General features: G+C 36.0%; 1 protein-coding gene across 6 annotated transcripts in view; it reads right to left on the minus strand.

The window, feature by feature from the left end:
- Positions 1–20,829, minus strand: part of CNOT4 (CCR4-NOT transcription complex subunit 4) — a 146,921-nt gene that overhangs the window by 47,137 nt on the left and 78,955 nt on the right. For 3 of the 6 annotated variants that reach the window (XM_055421315.2, XM_055421313.2, XM_055421317.2), the window contains exons 3-7: positions 19,672–19,869; positions 12,042–12,128; positions 11,221–11,322; positions 10,405–10,530; positions 7,575–7,699 (exon numbers count right to left, since the gene is read on the minus strand). In XM_055421315.2, coding sequence (XP_055277290.1) covers positions 7,575–7,699; positions 10,405–10,530; positions 11,221–11,322; positions 12,042–12,128; positions 19,672–19,869 — 638 coding nt within the window. Of the gene's footprint in view, positions 1–7,565; positions 7,700–10,404; positions 10,531–11,220; positions 11,323–12,041; positions 12,129–19,671; positions 19,870–20,829 lie in introns of all 6 variants that reach the window. The other 3 variants (XM_055421314.2, XM_055421312.2, XM_055421316.2) reach the window with 1 other exon arrangement.

Below are 20,829 nucleotides of genomic sequence, written 5' to 3' on the forward strand. Positions count from 1 at the left end.
AGATTTCTCAGGAATAAATTAATAAATTAACCCAACAGTTGGAATCTGGTGCTATGGAGCTTTGCAAAATATAAACATTTATATTTATTTAGTTAAAGTAGAGAGTCTATATCTAGATTCTGTCCTTGGAGATTCTGACTCAGTCCAAATTGAGATATTTGGTGTCTGATGATCACTATTCTAGTGAAAAAGGAATACAGTGAAAAAGTATCAAGTCTCCTCAAAGTCTCTGAAATTATTAGGCTCTAGAGCCAGAAGGAATCATTAACATCAAATTTAAATACTGTTTTACAGTTAAAGAAACCAAATTCACAACTATCTGCAAAGTGCCTCTCTCTGGATCTTCAGATGCTCAGCCAACTTTGCTAGCTTCTACCTGGCCCACTGGGCAATTTTTGAGTTTGATTTCCTTTAATTTCCTTGGTGGTGACACTAACCAAATTCCTAAAGGCAGTCTCTTTGCTGCTTTCTAAAAATTTTAACATAAAACAAGCAGTTATGTAGTAGAAGAAACAAAGAAAAAATCATTTTCAAGGACTGGGAGCTGGATAGGAAAAATAATGAGATTTAGTTTCCTGGTTTATCATATTCAAAAGATAAAAACAGTCTTCAAGGTTGTACTAATTTTTGCTGCATTTTGAACATAAAGTAAAATTTAAGGCAAATGTCAATATAATGGACATTTCCAAATTTCTGTTGTGTTACTATAACCCAAGTACATACTTATACTGCTCCTAAATATTCCCTTATTCATTGAGAATAATTCACTTTAATTTTTCATGCTCGCCAAAGTCTTAAATAACTGAGATAAACATTTGCTACTATAAAGGACAAATTTAAGTTACAGACAGGAAGCTTGCTTTTAAAGAGTTTATTTTGATACAGGGGCTTCAAATACACATTGACACTAAAATTACTTTGCTAGTAAAATATGGCCACATCTTAAGTTACATGACAGAAGTAACATGGCAAGAAAAAAATGCCTCAGTAAACCTAGACTGATTGTAGTTGGCAAGTATGATTCTAACTGCAAGTTTCTCATAACTTCAGGACATACCAAATATGAAAGAAAATAAATGCTTTTATTACTGGTAAGCACAAAAAATTAGTTATCCTTAACATTAAAACTGAAAGATGGACATCCACCATCCTAAACATCACAGACTATTACAAGCTTTCAAAAACAAAAGGCAAAATCTCCATCTATTCATTATAGTTTTGTATTTCAGTAATAAAGTTTGATCTTAAAAAGATATTTGCCGTGTCTTTTCTTCTAAGAAATAAAGGCACCAAAAACTTCGATCTCTACCCTACCCAATCCCCACCTACCAATTCCAACCCCACCAACCCATTCCTACCAATCCCCACCCTTTCCCTCCCTTCCTGGCACTTATTACAACCACCCTCCGGAAAAAAATACCCGTGGCTCTCTAAACTTTTTGAAAATACTCTACTTCAGTGGAGCAAGATACCAGAACTGACTGACTAGTTTTCCAGTATGTATGTGCACATGTGCAGTAAATTTATATATCCAAATATATCATGGGATAAGTAAGATTTCTTCAGAAAAATAAGGAAAGACTGAGAAATAATTCAGAGAAATCTCATAATTCATGAATTTTAATATAAATACCCAATTTTAGCAAACTTCACCACCTACTTAATTTAACAGTAAGTAGCCTTAGCTTTATAAAAAAATAAAAGTTCAGAACTGTAAATAATTTACCTACTTCAAAAGAGGGAATACCTTACTGGGGGTCCACTTTACAGAAACAATGTAGGCTACCTTTCATGACACTTGTCCATACTTTGAGAATTACTGCTTTATACTGTTCCTGAATTCACCTCTATAGGTATCAACATACACCAGTAATTTAAAACTATTTTTAGGTCATGGATCCTCCATCCAGAAAAGTATACACACACACACACACACAATTTTACATAAGATTTCAGAGTTTACAAATATTCAGAAGTCTATATATGATTTAACACGTTCTACTCAAGACTATTTTATACAATTATCCAAACCATATCCTTTCTAAATTTCAGGGGTTTTCCAAATGATATTAGGACAGAAGAATATGATTCAGGCAGTGCCTACTTCCATTCTGTTGAATAAATAAGGCACTCTCATTATGCCTTCAGTCTATCAGAGCTTATATTTGACTTTCAATGCAAATATAGCTGCATATAATTTTTAAAAATACACCTTTTCCTTCAATGCGATAAAATAGACAAATTTCTAGAGAAATTTTCTTTTCACCATTTCTTTAGCTTATCCTCTATTGCCACCCATCTGTGGTTTAGGGAAGGTTTGGGACTAACAGTACATCCATTATACTTATCCTGATGTTTAAGCCTTAAGTACCAGAGATCTTCAAGGTCAAACTACATACAGTTATGGCATAGTTTAACTGATTTAGTTTGAGTCACACTAGAGTTTTTAATTCATGTTAGAATCTTAAATTTCGCCTTTTCTAGATTAAGAAATGGCAGAGTGGAAGAATGAGCTTGGGCTTAAAACTGACAGAGACTTTTTGTCAGAATCTGGCCTATCACTTAGTTGTGGAGGATACTGGTAAATTACCTAAACTCTCTGAGATTTACTATTCTTGCCAGCAGTAAGATAACAATGATGTCTACCACAAAGAACTACTAAATGAACACAGAAGACATCAAATTTTTATTCAACCTTCTCTCTATCTAAATCTAAAGCTGAACCTCTCAATTCCTTCAACGGTGTCTTCTCTGAGTCACAACATCAAGTCATAAACTTGACTTGTGTGATCTGCACATTCCATAATCTGTCCCCCAAAGCAAGCAGACCTATGCACTGTCCTGGGCATAAAGAAGCCATTTAGCTACTACTACCCTGTCTTGAGAAACCTGTATGCAGGTCAGGAAGCAAAAGTCAGAACTGCACATGGAACAACAGACTGGTTCCAAATAGGAAAAGGAGTGCGTCAAGGCTGTATATTGTCACCCTGCTTATTTAACTTATATGCAGAGTACATCATGAGGAACGCTGGGCTGGAAGAAGCACAAGCTGGAATCAAGACTGCCGGGAGAAATATCAATAACCTCAGATATGCAGATGATACTACCCTTATGGCAGAAAGTGAAGAGGAACTCAAAAGCCTCTTGATGAAAGTGAAAGAGGAGAGTGAAAATGTTGGCTTGAAGCTCAACATTCAGAAAACGAAGATCATGGCATCTGGTCCTATCACTTCATGGGAAACAGATGGAAAAACAGTGGAAACAGTGTCAGACTTTATTTTTTTGGGCTCCAAAATCACTGCAGATGCTGACTGCAGCCATGAAATTAAAAGACACTTACTCCTTGGAAGGAAAGTTATGACCAACCTTGATAGTATATTTAAAAGCAGAGACATTACTTTGCCAACAAAGGTCTGTCTAGTCAAGGCTATGGTTTTTCCCGTGGTCATGTATGGATGTGAGAGTTGGACTGTGAAGAAAGCTGATCGCCGAAGAATTGATGCTTTTGAACTGTGGTGTTAGAGAAGACTCTTGAGAGTCCCTTGGACTGCAAGGAGATCCAACCAGTCCATTCTAAAGGAGATCAATCCTGGGTGTTCATTGGAAGGACTGATGCTAAAGCTGAAACTGCAATACTGTGGCCACCTCATGTGACGAGTTGACTCATTGGAAAAGACTCTGATGGTGGGAAAGGTTGGGGGAGGGCGGAGAAGGTGACGACAGAGAATGAGATGGCTGGATGGCATCACTGACTCTGTGGACATGAGTTTGAGTGAACTCCGGGAGTTGGTGATGGACGGGGAGGCCTGGCGTGCTGTGATTCATGGGGTCGCGGAGAGTCGGACACGACTGAGCGACTGAACTGAACGGAACCCTAAGTCTTCAATTGGTGCACAAATAGTACCTCAATGTAAATAAAGGCATTTCAAAGCCCTGAACTTAAAAACAGAATATCCAGTCCTTAAGCATCACTACCGCATGGCTCCCTTACTTCCTCTTCTCTACACTTGTATTCATCATTTCAAAATAACTAATAGAAAAAGTGTATCCACAGTCAAAACCCAATCTGACTAATACACTCTCAAACCCATAATAATGGACGGATGTGTGTGAAGAACAAATGATACACACCCTCTAATTAATTATTCATTTAAGTGATACAGGAATAAGACATATTATAGAAAATTTCACTTACTAACATTAATGTGTGTCAAGGGACAATGTTGGGGTTCAGTGATGATTAGTAGTTATGATATTCTTAATATTTATAATCTGGCTTAATTACAAATGAGAAAAGTACATTTCAGTTTAATGTCAATCTATAAATTTTCAAGTTTTGCTTTCTTGAAATTCTTCTAAAACTGCTGCTCACTACACAGGAATGCCAAGAAAAGAAGAAAAGGGGCCATTCTTTTTGTCCCTAGAAAGTTTAATTCTCAACTCGAATAAGAAAAATGTTCTCTATCGAGTAAGACCACAGAAAGAGTTGTACTACTCTTCATTCTAACTTGACAGGTCTTCCCTGAGGGAAGAAGAAAACTTGTCTACAAATTCATCCCTACCTGTACCCTGTATGGTGGTAAGGTACAAGTGGAGACCAAAGCAGACGTTCAGAAATATTGACAGTCAAATTTACTCTCTGGCAGGGGTTGGCATGCAAAGAAAACAAGCTATAGGAGCTTGCCAAACAAAACAAAACACCGATAACTCTATGTAACCTGGACCATCAACTGTCCTTAATAAACCCTGGGGGTGGTGGGGGGCAGGGAGGGTGCACCTTGCATTAAATAAACTAACAAACAAAAATCCTTCTCCCTCTCTCAAAAATCCTTCACATATCATGTACTTATGTTAAGCAAAGGTAACCATGTCAAAGTTTATTCTGGTCCCCGCTGAAGTTCAGTTGCACTGATTTGGGGCAAAGTTACTAAATGGGTATACTGTTCCAATTCCCCCCTTTTCTTTTCTCCCCTACAACTTGTGGTTGCTATGACACTCCTCTCCTATAATTGAAACAATAATAAATGTGCTCTGACTATACTTTATCTGAAGGCAAAGTCAATAAAATATTAGTAAATCTATATTAATAAGTGATCACAAAAACATAAGTTAAAGACAGCTAACTACTGTTAAAATGCTGAAAAGACATGTTGGTAAATTCCAATTTTCACTTCTAATACAAAGAAAAAAGCCCAATAAATTAAAAACAATAAGGTGTTTTCAATATTGTGATTATACCACTTTCTGACACTGTTGCTTAATTTTTAGTTCCTAGGGATTCTTAGACAGTAAGAGGTGATGGTAGGAGATTTGATTTAAAAATGCAGAGAAAAGACCAAAAAGAACTTTCTTGAGTGACACAGAAGACTTAAATATTGTGAAACAAATACACTTGGTCAACTAACGGGGGGAAGCTAGCCTATATATTGCACAGAAAACACTTAAATACAACAATAAAACATGGCAAAAAGATATGAATTCACAATGCATAAGAAGTTCAGTATATTAATCAAATATAAATTAAAACAAGAAAGATTTTATCAAAATTGGCAAATGTGCAGGAAAAAATACTTAATTCAAGGAAATACTCATAATCATTGACTTAGCAGTTCTAAGAGCATCAAAACTATAACCAAAATGTTTACATGAAGAAATATTTATCACAGTGTTATAAATAATAGCACCAAAATGAAAGTAAGATAATATACACCAGCAGGAGATTGGTTTAATAAATGTGCAATACTCACATATAATGGAATACTACACAGTCATAAAAATTATGTTTTTGTAACATGGGGAAGTATTCATAATAATGGGTATTAAGTTTTAAAATGTAACAAACCAATGCAATTTTCTGTATATATACATTCACAGGAAGGAAAAGGACTACAAGGAAATACACACTACAAGGAAGATACACCAAATCATTTTAGTGAAAACGTCTGAGTACTGAGATTACATACAATATTTACTTTCTTCTTTCTGCATTTGTATATTTTTCAGCTCTCCTTTAATAGAAACATTACTTTTATATTCAGGGAATAACAAATGCTGTCACAAAGAGATAATCTAAATTTTACATTTCTTCTCTGCATTCTCTAGGGGCTATAAACCCAGAACATGACTTTAATTAGAATGACAACACTTTTAATGAGAATAAAGACGTGTATTTAAAAGCATCTGAAATAAATTTTTACTACAAATTCTTACATAATGGACTACAGAGTTAGCAATCAATGGGGTAAATAACAGCATAGGTTCTTAATAAACATATGGGTGGGTACAAAAAGATCAACGGAAAAGGTCAAAGTTTATCAACCCCCAAAGATTTTAGACTTAACTTTTATCCTTAGCTTTGATAAAATAAATTTCATGTAGTTTATTATATAATAATTTTATGTTTTGCTCTATGGCCACCTATATATTTATTTATATATATATATATATATATATGTACATATGTATGTGCAAATAAAAGGAAGTTTTTAAATTTGAATTGCCTTTATAAATAATCTTTACTATCAAAGCGAATAAACTTAACAAGGACTTCCAAGAATTTAAATATAAGAATAAGTTTTGAAGAAACTGACTCTAACAACAATCCATGTGGTTATTATTAGCTATGCTTAAAAATGGCCCTTACATTATTCTAGTGCTAAACAGACATGGAATTGTAATGGGACTATGTAATACCCATACCTTTAAAGCATCAGTTAACTTTGGAATAAATTTTTTAAAAAAGAAAACTGATCTATTTGATTACAGCTATTTACTTTAGATGAATTCACTTTACAAAACTTAGACTTACCAAATTAAAAAAAAAAAAACAGAAACATCAAGATCCTAACACAAACTTAAGATATATTCAGAATAAAGTGTAACCCCCAAATTATCATTTTTATTAATCATCGTTATCTGACAGGCCAAAACCAAATACAATCCAATATGTGATGATCACCATATCAGAATGAGATTCGATACATAAACTTAAAAATTTGTTTAAACATGAACAGAATACAGGTCTATGCAAAAACAAGTTGTCTCCAAGATGAAAAAGATCTGTATATGGGATACCCTCCTCACTCAGAGGACATAAGACTTTGGTGATTCCTGAGACAAGACAAACATGAATACTTGTACCCCCAACACAAACGCTTCAGATTAATACCCTCTGTCCCTTTTACAGTATTTTGTGCCGCCCCTGCCCCCGCACCCCGTCATTACATCAGGAAGGAAACCTCCATTAGGTGACAAGAGCCTTTTAATAACCCACATCTCTTAATTTCCCTTTTTATCAAGGAGAGTGTTCCTGGGGCTCAAGGTAGTCTGCAAATCAATGCAAAGGGGAAGCATCGAGAGGCTCATCTGAAGTATTACCAGGGAGCAGCAGGCAGCAAATATTCAAACCCAGAAATTGTGACTCAACATTTTCTACAGTACAACAATTCTGCACAAATGACAGACACTGTCAAGAAGGATCCTGCCTGAAAAAGATGCAGAATGAAAAGAGAAGAATGACAGACAGGAAGGTTAAGGTATTTGATTACACTAATATCAGTACTTACGTATCATACCTCTGCAGTGGTGTCACTTTGTTCTTATTCTTATCAACTGAACCCGTAGACAGTTGAAGGAAATTGGGGTTTAATTTATATAATTCCTGAAGGAGCTTCTGTTCATATTCTTGGTGTTTACCCGCCTAGTGGAAGAAGAAATTAAAACTGCAGTGGGACTCACAAAGTGGCTGGTATAAAATGCTGACGTACTTTCTGAATTATTAAAGCTATCCTAAATAAAATACATAAGGATTTGTCACAGTGTCAGAGAAATCTGTGAGGAAGATGTCACAGAACTTTTAGACCAATGAAAGTTCTTTCAACAAAACTACAGGAGACATATTCCATTAATTAAGCATATCATCAACCACTTTATGTGGAGAAAAAACATATTAACAGACAACATTTTTGCTAGCTTAAAAAACTAGAGGGGCCCTTTTAAATTTACTTCCCCATCTTTCCACAAAAGAATTAAGTTTTTTAACAGGTCATCACAGAATTTTCTGAAGATCACTGGAAAATCAATCTCTCTTTTTAGAAGAGATTAACACTAAAAGTAACTCAGAGATGAAGAATTTTACTATATTTTTCATTATCCTAAGACTGAATAACACATTTACATAAAAATGAATATATTTAAACGTTGGACCAGAAGATGGCTGGCAATTTAGAGCCAGCCGCTTTGTTTTTGTAAGTAACGTTTTAAGGGAACAGTAATGCTCATTTACTTACACATTATCTATGACCTTGTTGGTGCTACAACAGCAAATTTGAGTAGTTGTTACAGAGATCATGTGACCAGAAAAACTAAAACATTGACTGACTGTCCCTTTACAGAAAAAGTTTGCCAATCCCTGCTCTGTACATGACAAAGAGAGCTCTGTACTTCCTGGAGTTGGTAGCTCTCTATCAAAACGCAGTGTTACAAACATGATGGAAGAAACCAGACAACTGACTGTGCAACTAGTTACACACAAAAGTAAATTACAGTGAAACAATGAATAACTTTCTACTCTCTGCATGTATATTATGACATTTCTACTTACCTTCAGGGTTGTTAATTATTTTTAAAGTGTGGTCTAAAGAGATGTTAAGGGAAAACCAGAACAGATCAAAACAAAAACAAAGCAATGAAAAAAAGGGCAGTATCACGTGATCCAGCACAACTGTATCATATATATTGCACAATGCATCGTTCCCTGTTCTGAGAGGGCTCTTGCCTGTTCAACTATATAAATATTTCATATGGCACTAAATTTTGAGTTATGCAGTAACAAGGAAAGACCTAGTTTTTGCCATGATATAATTTGTTCGTTTCCTTTCTACACTGAGGAAATGTTTTAATGAAGAAACCCCCTTTCAAAGTAACTTTAAACTCAAAGGAGAGAGAGATGAATACAGGTCAACAATATGAAATGAATTTTAAACTGTTAAGAAAAAACACAGTTTAGATGTGGATTTTACATCTTTAAAATTAAAAAAAGCCCTGAAAATTCTTTCTGCATGCAATACTTCAGATCTTAAGGCTTTCATTAGCTACAAAGAGCTCAAACTGGTATTCAAATGGTTTAACAGGGGGAGTTTACAAAGACAGATTAAACAGCATTCCAAATAAATTCCAAGGGACTGCCCATCCATTTTCTTTTACTTTTTAATAATACTTAAGTGAGATCAACTGGGGCTTAGAAACTCCTTGACAGATATTTTCATTGTAATAATACCCATAAGTAAAGCATAGTTCCCATTAGTCAAAATACAGCATGAAATGGCTCAACCTTAGATTTCATCCAAGAAAGTTTCATTCAAAAGAAGAAAAAAAGTCAAGAACCATTTGCTGGATAAGCAAGAAATAAGTAAGTCATCTGCCCCCATTAAATATCACAGAGAACTTAGTTTTTGGGTTTGTTTTTTGTTTTTTTTTTGACATGGACCATTTTTAAAGTCCTTACTGAATTTGTCACATTTATTGCTTGGTTTTTTTCGCTGTGAGGCATGTGAGATCTTAGCTCCCCAACCAGGGATCAAACCTACAGCGCATGTTTTGGAAGGTGAAGTCTTAACCACTGGACCACCTGGAAAGTCTCTTAACACTGCTTCTGGATCATAAAGATCATACAAACTGTAAAGAAATGCCAATGTATTTATTATAATGTGATTTAATCAGTGATAAGGAGCCCCTCCTAGATTGTCTCCAGTTTGACCTGAAGAATGAAAGGCAGTAGTCAATGCCCCCCACCTTTGAAATGAGAAGTATTCCTGCAAAGTCCACAGCAACAATCTGAAGTCTTCACCTATAACAGGGAAGTGCAGCATTGTGCTTTGGCATATGCTCATTTAATATGCTGTATGGTCAATATTTTTACTTGCAAAGGCAAGTTTATACTACAAATTAAAAGAAGACAGGAGAACAAGAAATGTGAAAAAGAATACAGGATAATAAGCCTTCAATTCACCCTTTACAGGACACTGACTCAGCGGACACTTTCATGGGTAGAATCATCTTATAAAAACAATTTAGGTTTTCAGTGGAATTTAATAGAGTATTATTTTCTAGCACACTCTATGAAGAGCAGAGATGGCAGAGGGGAACCTCATAATTACAATACTCCACTTAGCTTTCATTTTGCCTACATTTTCAAAACTTAGGGGACCACAGACACATTTTTTATTATAACAATGTCCTGCAGAACTGATATTCCATAGAACAACCACATATTTGGAAAAAGCTAATTTAGAGTAATAACAGTTTAATAAAAAATAAAATTATTAGTTTTTGCTTTTGCAATTTTAAGTTATAAAAAAAATACTTCTTTTGCTGCAAAGCTGATAATTCACATCACTTTACTACCTGCATTTCCTCTTTTGTGAAGCTGGCCGCCTCGTCCCCCAATTCATGTAGGTACATGCAGTCAGGCTTTGGACACTGCATATTCTTTAAGAAGTAACTGCAGTATTTTGTTGTACCTAGAGATGCCTGCAGGAAGAGGAGGGAAGAAGGAAAAAGACCCAAAACGTAAACTGACACCAGAATGAGAATTTGCACATCTAGTGTTTTCATTTCACCTAAAATGAGGCAAAAACACAATAAAACAAAGTATGGCTGCGAATACTACAGAATTCAACTATTATTAGCAGAATTTATTAAAGATGATGATCATCTGAAAGATTAAAAAAAAAAAACCCTCAATCTATGGTTTCCAGAGCTTGAGCACCCAAATCTTTTCCCGAGAGATCAGGAGAGTAGGAAGGCAAAATCTGTTCCATGTTTTAAGCAGTTAGGCACATACGACAAATTCCTTTTTCTAATTATGCCATCCTTCTTTCAACTTACTTAAAGCATTGCTTGGTGAGACCCTTCACTCAAGCCTAAACTAATCAACGTCCAAATATTTAAGGACAACAAATTGGAACCATCATCTGTTTCTTACAAGAATAATAATAACTCCATTTTCACAAAGGAAAATAAGGTATGTGTTTACTTCCACCTGGTAGAACAGGACCCTAACAGGTAAGTGATAAAAACTAGCTGTCATAGGTTAGAATGGATACCTAGGAAGCAATCTTTAAATAAGACTCCTTCATTAATATTTAACAGCTATGTTCTTCTGTACTTACTACATATTATCTCTTCCCCCTTAAAAAAAAACCCAGAGGACCATATTACCTTAAGTGTTCTGCCATCAACCACCACATTGTTAACACACTGTATGGCTCTGAGAGCATCTTCCGACCGTATATAGGTTACATAAGCACTGGCACTTGGACCCTAAAGTGAAAGCCACTGTTGTTAGAATCAAATTAACAAAAACTTAAAAAAAAAAATTAACTTGCAACCTGCCAAAGGAATTCTAAAGGCCTTTACTACCACTATCTTTAATAATAATGACAACGATTAGAAGTAGTAGTAGCTTATATTAAACTATATACTAGCCCATCTTAAGATAATCATACTTAATGAGTTTTATCTGATTTTAAGCAGACTAAAATACATATGAATGAAATATCTCTGGCTTGGCAATTTTCTTATACAAGTCATCTGACAGGCTTGTCAACATTACAAAAAAACACAAACTTTGAAAATTAGATTTGAAAAAATAAGATGTGAAGACACTGTGTCAAACTATGTTCTCAGAATAAATGCAATCTTTAAGAGTATTCTAGCTAATATCAGCATAACAAAACTGCTCTATTAAGTTCACAACATCTGAAAATATTAATTAGAAATCACTATATAATTTAACTGCTTGATTATAGACTCAATTCCCCCTCCCCTCCAAACCATCACTAAATCTGTTACTACTTCCCTCTTAAGTTTTGAAAGGAGCAAACAAGCACCAAAAAATTCCCCCACCCTACCAATAGAGGTCACTATATGGTGTAAATGTTTGACACTCAAGCTTTCTAATCACAGAAACCAAGTTTTCCTTCTGGACAGCCCAGGTCAAGCCATAGGGAGGAAAGGTAAAAGTCCCTATAATTAGTTACCTGTGAGCCTGCATATGATGTGCTATTATTGATGACAACTTTATGTATTTTACCAAACTTCCCAAAATATTCTGGTCGTTTTAAAACCTATAAAAGAAGAAGAAATAAGGTATAAACTGTCCCCACCTCATCAACTTTATCCTTATAATAGGGACATGCACCATGCCTCTTCAGTGAAAAGAAAATAACTGTTAAAGTTTTCCCATAAATGTGACTACTTACTGATTAGAATTTGTGTGGTTAACTTAAATGCAGGAAATCATCAACAAAAATCTAAAAGCTATTCTTTGCTGACCCACCGGATAGAAAGTGAGACTGAGTGAGTCTCACACTGTCTACTACATTCTAACATGTGCACCAGTAATCTACAGGATCTTAATCTGACAGTGTTCTTAAACACAAAACAGATCAACTATCTTAACCACACTTTCATTAATAGACGATCCTTGTAAGGTCTCAGAACAATGGCCAAGATTATGTATTGAACAGAAACTCAAAAACAGACAAAAATAGAGACAGTTTTACTCATAAATCTATTGTACATAAAACACTATTATATTAAAGCACTGTTTATAAGCTACAAATTCCAAATATGGTAACAGATGTTTTTCAAACTTTCATGCTTTATGATTTATTACTCGGTGTGAGCAAACAAATTTTCCTTATGTCAATTTCACCACTTTTAATTGTCTTCTGTGTTTTTCTCCCTTTTCCTGATAAATAATGAATGAATTTTTCTCTATTACCTGGTTACTTCTTGGTAGTCATCTTCCCTCATACTTGTGTCATCTCCTTTACTATGTGATCACTATAAGCATTCATTTAGCTTCTCCTGCAAACTAACTTAATCCTCTCTCCCAGGATTTGCAACTAGCTCAAAATTAAACTGTTCTTTTCCAAAATTTACCTACAGACCTACATAGTATTTATGTACAGGTTTAAAATTCAACATTCAAAAAATGAGTATCATAACATCCGGTCCCATCACTTCATGGCGAATAGGAAAAGTGGAAACAGTGTCAGATTTTAATTTCTTGGGCTCCAAAATCACTGTAGATGGTGACTGTGGCCATGAAATTAAAAGATACTTGCTCCTTGGAAGAAAAGCTGTGACAAACCTAGACAGCTAATTAAAAAGCAGAGACATCATTTTGCCAACAAAAGTCCATAGAGTCAAAACTGTGGTTTTTCCAGTAGTCATGTATGGATATGAGAGCTGGACCATAAAGAAGGCTGAGTGCCAAAGAATTAATGCTTTCAAGTTGTGCTGCTAGAGAAGACTCTTGAGTGTCTTGGACTGCAAGAAGATCAAACAGTCAATCTAAAGGGAACCAACTCTGAATATTCATTAGACAGACTGATGCGGAAGCCAAAGCTCCAATACTCTGGATCACTTGATGCGAAGAGCCAGCTCATTTGAAAAGATTCTGATGTTGGGAGATACTGAAGGGAGGTGGAGAAGGGGGCAACAGAAGATGAGATGGTTGGATGACATCGCTGACACAATGGACATGAGTTTAAGCAAACCCCAAGAGATAGTGAAGGACAGGGAAGCCTAGCGTGCTGCAGTCAATGGGGTTGCAAAGAGTTGGACACAACTTAGCGACTAAACAACAACAACCTATAGACTCACTGTTCCTACAATCTCTCCAAATAGCAAGCTATCTCTCAATTGAAGCTTTCTGCACATATCTGTTCAAGTGTGTGCAAAGTATCTTCTCCAAATACTCTTATTTGATAATAATCTCGCATACTTAACATCTTAGCTAATATACTCTACATCTGACAGAACCAAAGTTTTGTGAAACAGTCTGCGGTTGGGATGTCATGAATTCTTAACTGTTTTCAACTTGATTAATGTATTTCTTTTTACCTTACTTTATTTTAGGTTTTTATAAGTATAGGATTATTATGTTTTCTGCAGCCAATTTTAATGGATTAGAAGGTATGACTACACCTTCTAATTAGAAGCAGTGACTCCACAGGCTTTCAATCTTTTTTCCACCCAAATCTTCTGAAGGATATGACATTTAGAGTGCTCTTGGGTTCCCTGGTGGCTCAGACAGTAAAGCGTCTGACTACAATGCGGGAGACTCGGGTTTGATCCCTGGGTGGGGAAGATCCTCTGGAGAAGGAAATGGCAACCCACTCCAGTACTCTTGCCTGGAAAATCCCATGGGAGGAGCCTGGTAGGCTACAGTCCATGGGGTCGCAAAGAGTCGGACACGACTGAGCGACTTGACTGGGTTGTTCACACAAAGTCTTAGGATAGAGGCTATGGGAAGAGTATGCATCTTGAAGAGCTTTCTTGCCAGTGGAGAACAGAACTGCATTCAATATTCCAGCTGGATGGGTACCAATTCAGCAAAAGGCCTCAGCCAAAAGACCTGCTTCAAGGGACTCAGCCTGGTCAAAAGTTGTGCTGCATCAGCATCTCATATCACATCCAAGTTTATGGCAGTACTTCTCAACGAAGGCAGCATCAAGGGATGCTGGAACATTATGTCAAAGTAAGTGGGAGATACTACTGGTGCTCAGTGGATGGGAGCCAGGGACAGCTTACAGCACTCGGGTTAGCCCTGCACCACAAAGAACCATCCTACACAACTTTTGAATGTTCTACAAGACATTCATCCAGCCAAGATGCTTATTTATAATTAAGTGAATCTACAAACAAATCATAAACATAAAGCACTTTCCCACAGTTTCAACGTATGTTGAATTTAAAAGCAAACACTATGTAATTAAGGGACAACTACAAATGCTTTGTTTGAAATTTTACTAAGAATTCTTCAGAAAAATCACACACATCATTAACTCTTCATGGTACCCATGCTGTCAGTACATGTATCTGTAACAATCTGCACTTTTAGTTGTCATATTCACAGTGATTCTACTAACAGATGCAAGCTCCTATTTCATAATGTACTGGGAAAAAAAGTACTTAACAAACATATACACACACAAATCATTTGAGGATCCAGTTGAAATACTTATTTCAGCCTCTTAGAGTTTGCACCATAAGCTCCCAGGTAATACTAATGCTACCACCCCAGAGGCCACACCCTGAGTAGCAGTAACAAGTATTTACACATAGAAACAATCTTCTTATACTTTTAATTTCTCCCTCATTTTTTTCAAATTATGTATCTACCTAGACAAATTATATTATCAAGATGTCATTTCATGAAACTCAAAGGGTGTTACAAAATACTGTTTTTTTAAAAAAACATGGGTACTGGGTCTGAAAGGTTAAAGACTGACTTATGGAAATAAATTCTGGCCAATAATTGAGCAGTACTTTCATAAAAAACATTAAGACTTATATATAATTACAGTGAGCAGCCAGAATAGTATTTCCAAAGCACAAATCTCTCTATGTCATTCTGTTCTTAAGATCAGTCAATAGCTTCCCATTGTCTTCAAGATACAGTGCAAACTCATTATCATGTTTTAAAAGCCCTTCGTTATCCCTTACCACTTACCTCGTCAGCCTCATCTCTCACCATTTCACTCTTAATTTTCCAGCCAAACAAATCATTTGAAGACCAAGCTTTTTTTTTTTTTAATCCAGAAGCACTTGTATAATCCCTATGCCTGAAGCACTTTATACCAAAGATAGCCAGGAAGTACATACCTTTCCCCCCACAGTCAGGTGCCATCTCTTGTGCCTCCACAACACACAGCACTCCTCACAGTATACAGCTGCTTTATAAATAGGGGCAACCTTTTATTGGTTTATGTTCAATGTCTCACAGAGTACCTGGCACACTGCAGGTACTCAATAAATGCTTATGGAATAATTAAACTCTGTGAGCATTGAACATGGCGAAGGCAATAGCACCCCACTCCAGTACTCTTGCCTGGAAAATCCCATGGATGGAGGAGCCTGGTGGGCTACAGTCCATGGGGTCGCTGAGAGTAGAACACGACTGAGCGACTTCACTTTCACTTTTCACTTTCATGCATTGGAGAAGGAAATGGCAACCCACTCCAATGTCTTTGCCTGGAGAATCCCAGGGATGGGGGAGCCTGGTGGGCTGCCGTCTATGGGGTCGCACAGAGTCGGACGTGACTGAAGTGACTTAACAGCAGCAGCACTGAACAAAAACACTAGCACACGTGTAAAACACTGGTGGGCCTTATTCTATTAGGAAATGATCTATGGGTGATAAAAACAGTCTGCCCAGGCAAGGGAAACAAGTAATTTCAACATTCTATATTAAGTTGCACGTTCGAGGTTCTATCTAAACATAAGTCAACTAGCAAAACAGTAAATAGTAAAGAGTATGGGTAGTAAGCAGAACACCCTGCATATAACCACATTACCTGTATATGCACAGTCCTATATTTACTTCACAGTGAGTCAACTTGAGTACTAGCTACTATATAAAAGGTTATATGACAGAATTATAAATGCCCAATGACATACCTAATGTGTAAAATGTCTTCCTATACTTTGGGAACACAAATGTTCATGGACATGTCAGAGAAAATAAAAAATGTAGTGACATATGGAAGGATGAATAGACAAATGTGTGGCTGAAGGAACCATATACACCACTGGTGTAAACTACATTGTAATAGGAGTTCTAAGACCAGGGAAGTGGGAATGAGAGTGGTTTCTAGTCCTGGGTCTGCTATGAAACAGCTAAGTGATCCTAGGCAAGTCATTCAACTTCTCTATGCCTCAATTTCCCATTTGTAAAAGAAAATGGTTATGTTTTTAAAGTCTTTCAGTTCCTCAAACAAGCAGCTCTTTCATGCCACCATGCACCGGGGACACTTTTGCCCTTATTTGCTACCCAGCTAATCCCTAGTCATTTTTAATCATCCCTTCCTCAGGGAGGCTTTTCGTGGATCTCTGCACTAGCTAAATTACCTACTGTTTATATGTTCTCAAAAAGCCCTGTATCTCACTATTTATAAATACTCAGCACACTTACAAGTACTTAATTTTGTCTTCTCCACTGTCTGTAAGCTTTTAAGGGTAGAGACTGTGTCTGGCTTGCTAAACCATTTCATCTCCAACATCAAAGTACCTAACAGACTGTAAGTATTCAGAGCTAATTTACAGAATGAATGAATAAGGTTCTGACAAATTGAAATTTTTAGGATTTAGGAGATGATTACTCTAAGCATTATCTCTAACTACCATATCTTCTAAGATAGGTTTTTTCCTATTAAGCGATAAATGGATACATCTGACCATCAATCTTGGTATGAAGTTGTCAGATATACAAAAATTATTTTCAAAATAAGCTTTAAATTTTCCTAAGTGTTCCTATTCTGCTAATCAGAATTCAGCCAAATATCAAATTGTTCATCATCCAAAAATAAGTAAATGACAGGGATCTTCTTTGACTCAAAGTTACCCTAACAATTTGAAACTTGGCAATTTATAATAAAGTGTTACAATATGAAAGAGTGAGGCGGTTACATTAAAAAACATTTTTAAGGTATTATTTAGAAGTAGTAGGGTTTAATAACTAAAACACTAACCTTTGGTTTTCTTAGGGTTTCAAGAGAAACAAATGAGAGAAATTAATATTTAAGAAAATCCTCTTACCAAGCAACAGTGCTTTCAAAAGTATAAAACCAAGACAGTGATTTTTTAGGTATATTTACATTCATGATAAAGTATTCTCTTTCACGAGTCATCCCCTAGATTAATTTCTTTCTGTGTAATAGTTCTTCAGATTAATCTTACTGACATTGTGTTATTTGAAATGAATATAAATCTCTGTACACAAGTAAAAACAAACTACAGATCTAAGTCACAACTCTAAAAAGCAGCAGAAACCTGTAAACCAAACATCAGGCTGAGACTATGGCTTCATTTTATCCAGCATCTGAGTGCTGCTTGGTAAGCCTCCAGTACTACAAGCAACTGGATTTTGTATTAATAAAACCAAGCACATCCATATCCAAGAGTTGTTAAATCAAAATTAAAGTTCCATTAATTTACTGGAATAGCAGGGAGTTCCTTGGTGGCCTAGTGGTTAGGACTGCACACTTTTGCTGCCATGGCCTGTGTTCAATCCCTAGTCAAGGGAACTGAGATCCCACAAGGTGCATGAATGCCCTCCCCCCAAAATTTTTTTACTGGAGTAGCAGCTTCAGAAAAGCAAACATAGATTCTAATCAATAAGATTAGCAGGAATAGAGGTAGGTAAATTAAAAACTTGCTTAGGCAAGGAATGTTCTCTGGTTGGAAAAAAGTAATGTTTAAAGAGAGAGACAGAAGCATTGATACAAAGTTGTCTGTGTTCAAGAGTGACATGGGATTCTGCCTGTCTGGGGAGTTTAATGCTAGATGATTTAGGAAAAAGGGAGAACTGGCTGCTGAGGTTAAATCACAGGCCTAAAATGAGCTCCTTCCTTATCATTTATTAAAGATATTAACTCTAGATCCACCCCTCTGGTTTTGGAAGAAACCTTGTCTCTTGAAGACTGTTGTAGCCCACTAATGCCAGCATCTTGGATCTAGATCCTAGTAATTCGTGAGCTGCCTCCACAGTTATTACCAATGACAGAGACTTCTTAGTAAGATCACCCTGATGTTCTCCTCTACAGATCTTGAAGCCTTTCACAGCCTCAATACATAGTTAACTAATCAGCAATAAAAATTTCTTATTCTTTCTAAACTGATTTTTACAAAATCAGTTTTTAGACGCCTTATATTTCCTCCTCCTGGGGCCTTTAGCCCTCTTATACCAGTTCAAAGATTGCCGCCTCCCTAAGCATATTCACTATAATCCTTCCTCTGATTGCTGCCATCTTGAGCATTATTATAAACCCTTCTCAAGAAGTACTTCCAACAGATCCCTCAAATCCAGCTCTCTCCAACTTAAGTAAACATTCTGTCTGCCATTCAGTTTCTATTTGCCTTCCCAACAATCTAGTCAGCATCTCCTGGTATATCAGGAACTAAACATTAGCAGACATGTACCCAAGGGCTTTAAGGAAAGTAATGAGTTCAACATTACTCTAACAAGCCTGGTGGAAGAAGGAGAGAAGAGTTAAGTAATAAACAAAAGGGTTAAGACCTCCCTCGCTTTCAACAAACGACAAAGAACCTCAACCACTGTTTCCCTCAGAACTCTCTCTCCTTCCCCAAAACTGGCTTAAAATGCATGAATAAAGAATGATGACACAGTAGAGCAACAATTCTATCACTGTTTTATAATCAAGGTTCACCACTTCAGGGTGATTAAAAAAAAAATACAGGTCTCTGGTGGGTTCACGAAAGTACATGTCCACTGTTGGTCCTTAATACAGCTACAGAAAAGAGGAAAGAAACAGAGTAGTCAAGTCACATGAGCCTTAACAGCACAACAGAGACACTATCCAACTTGCATAGACTATGAGCACTGAAGGGAACTTCAGAGATCTAATTCAACGGCCCAGTTTCACAACTGGAGAAAATGAGCCAAGAAAGATTAAGACACTGGCCTAAGATCACAACTGATCACTGGTTTCTTAGTGATTATTAAAAAATCATTTTCCATTATCTTCTAAGTTTTAGAATTTTCAGGTAAATCCTGCCATCGGGCAGGGCCAGCTACTATTTCCAAATAAACAAAAAGAAAAAATGCCAAGTTGAGAAAGAAAAGAGAAGACAACTTACCTCTGGGTCTGCTAGGCGCTGAGACAGACCTACAACAAAGACGAGGTTTTTTTGTACAACACGTACACTAGCCAAATGTTTTCGATTTTCTGATATTTTCTGTTTTCTCTCATTTTGTTTCTGTTTTTTCTCATTCTTTATCCTCTGGAGTTCTTCCTGGGAGAGTGGTTTATAAACTGCTGGGTCTTCTGGATATGGCTTTAGGCATAAAACAAACACAGAAGCTGGCATTAAATGAACAGAAAACTATGAATAAATAATTTTCAAATGCTGGATGATGTCTATGCAGTTATTTGCTACATCTCCCTTTTTCTGACTCTTCTAATTGTTTAACTTTTTATTTAATAAAAGTTAAGTGTTACATAAGAGTGTTTTTAAATACTATTTAAACCACTTTTAGTGCTGAAACTTAAAATATCACCAAAGGTTCTAAAATTTTAAAAAACCACTCTGGTATTACCGACAATGCCTAGTACACAGTTTACAGAAAAATTAAGCTTTTAAGGTACTATGTATGGAGCAAAGAGTACAAAATATCATCTAAATATGGATTTACTGTATTACAATCAACAAATATTTAATGAAAATGTACTATGTGTTTGAAGATTAATGAAGTAGTTATTCTTAAATAGGTAGACATTTCCTGTCAAAGGAGATGGGCAAATAAACAATATGCAGATACTCTGGCTCAGGAGTTTGAACTTAACTTCCGTACTTATTATCCACATGGCTTTAGACAAGTCAATAGAACTCTATGTTTCTGTATCCGTGTAAGTAAAATGAAAATAATCTTAAAGGCTGGTGTAAAAACAACACTTGTAAAGCGATTATTTTAACTGGCCCATAGTAATTCCTCAATAAATACTAGCAATTACACCACTGTAATGTTTTCCTTTCTCATCATTACAATTTTGTTTTCATTCCTACTGCTAATGCCAAGACTACCGATGGCCTGAATGAGAGCTGCAAACTGGCTTTGAATCTTGGATTTTTCTTTACTGAGAGACCTTCACTAAGTTATGTAATTTGTCTGCCTCAGTCTTCCATAAAATGGGAATCACAGTACTTTATACAGAGGATTTCTGTGAGAATTTTAAAAAGGCAACACACTTATACAGTGATTAAAACTGTGTCCTGCACAGAAGCATTCAATGAATC

This window comes from Moschus berezovskii, chromosome 3 (genome assembly GCF_049115385.1).
Source record: "Moschus berezovskii isolate FMDL1 chromosome 3, NW_MosBer_1.0, whole genome shotgun sequence".
In the NCBI taxonomy this organism is placed as follows: Eukaryota; Metazoa; Chordata; class Mammalia; order Artiodactyla; family Moschidae; genus Moschus; species Moschus berezovskii.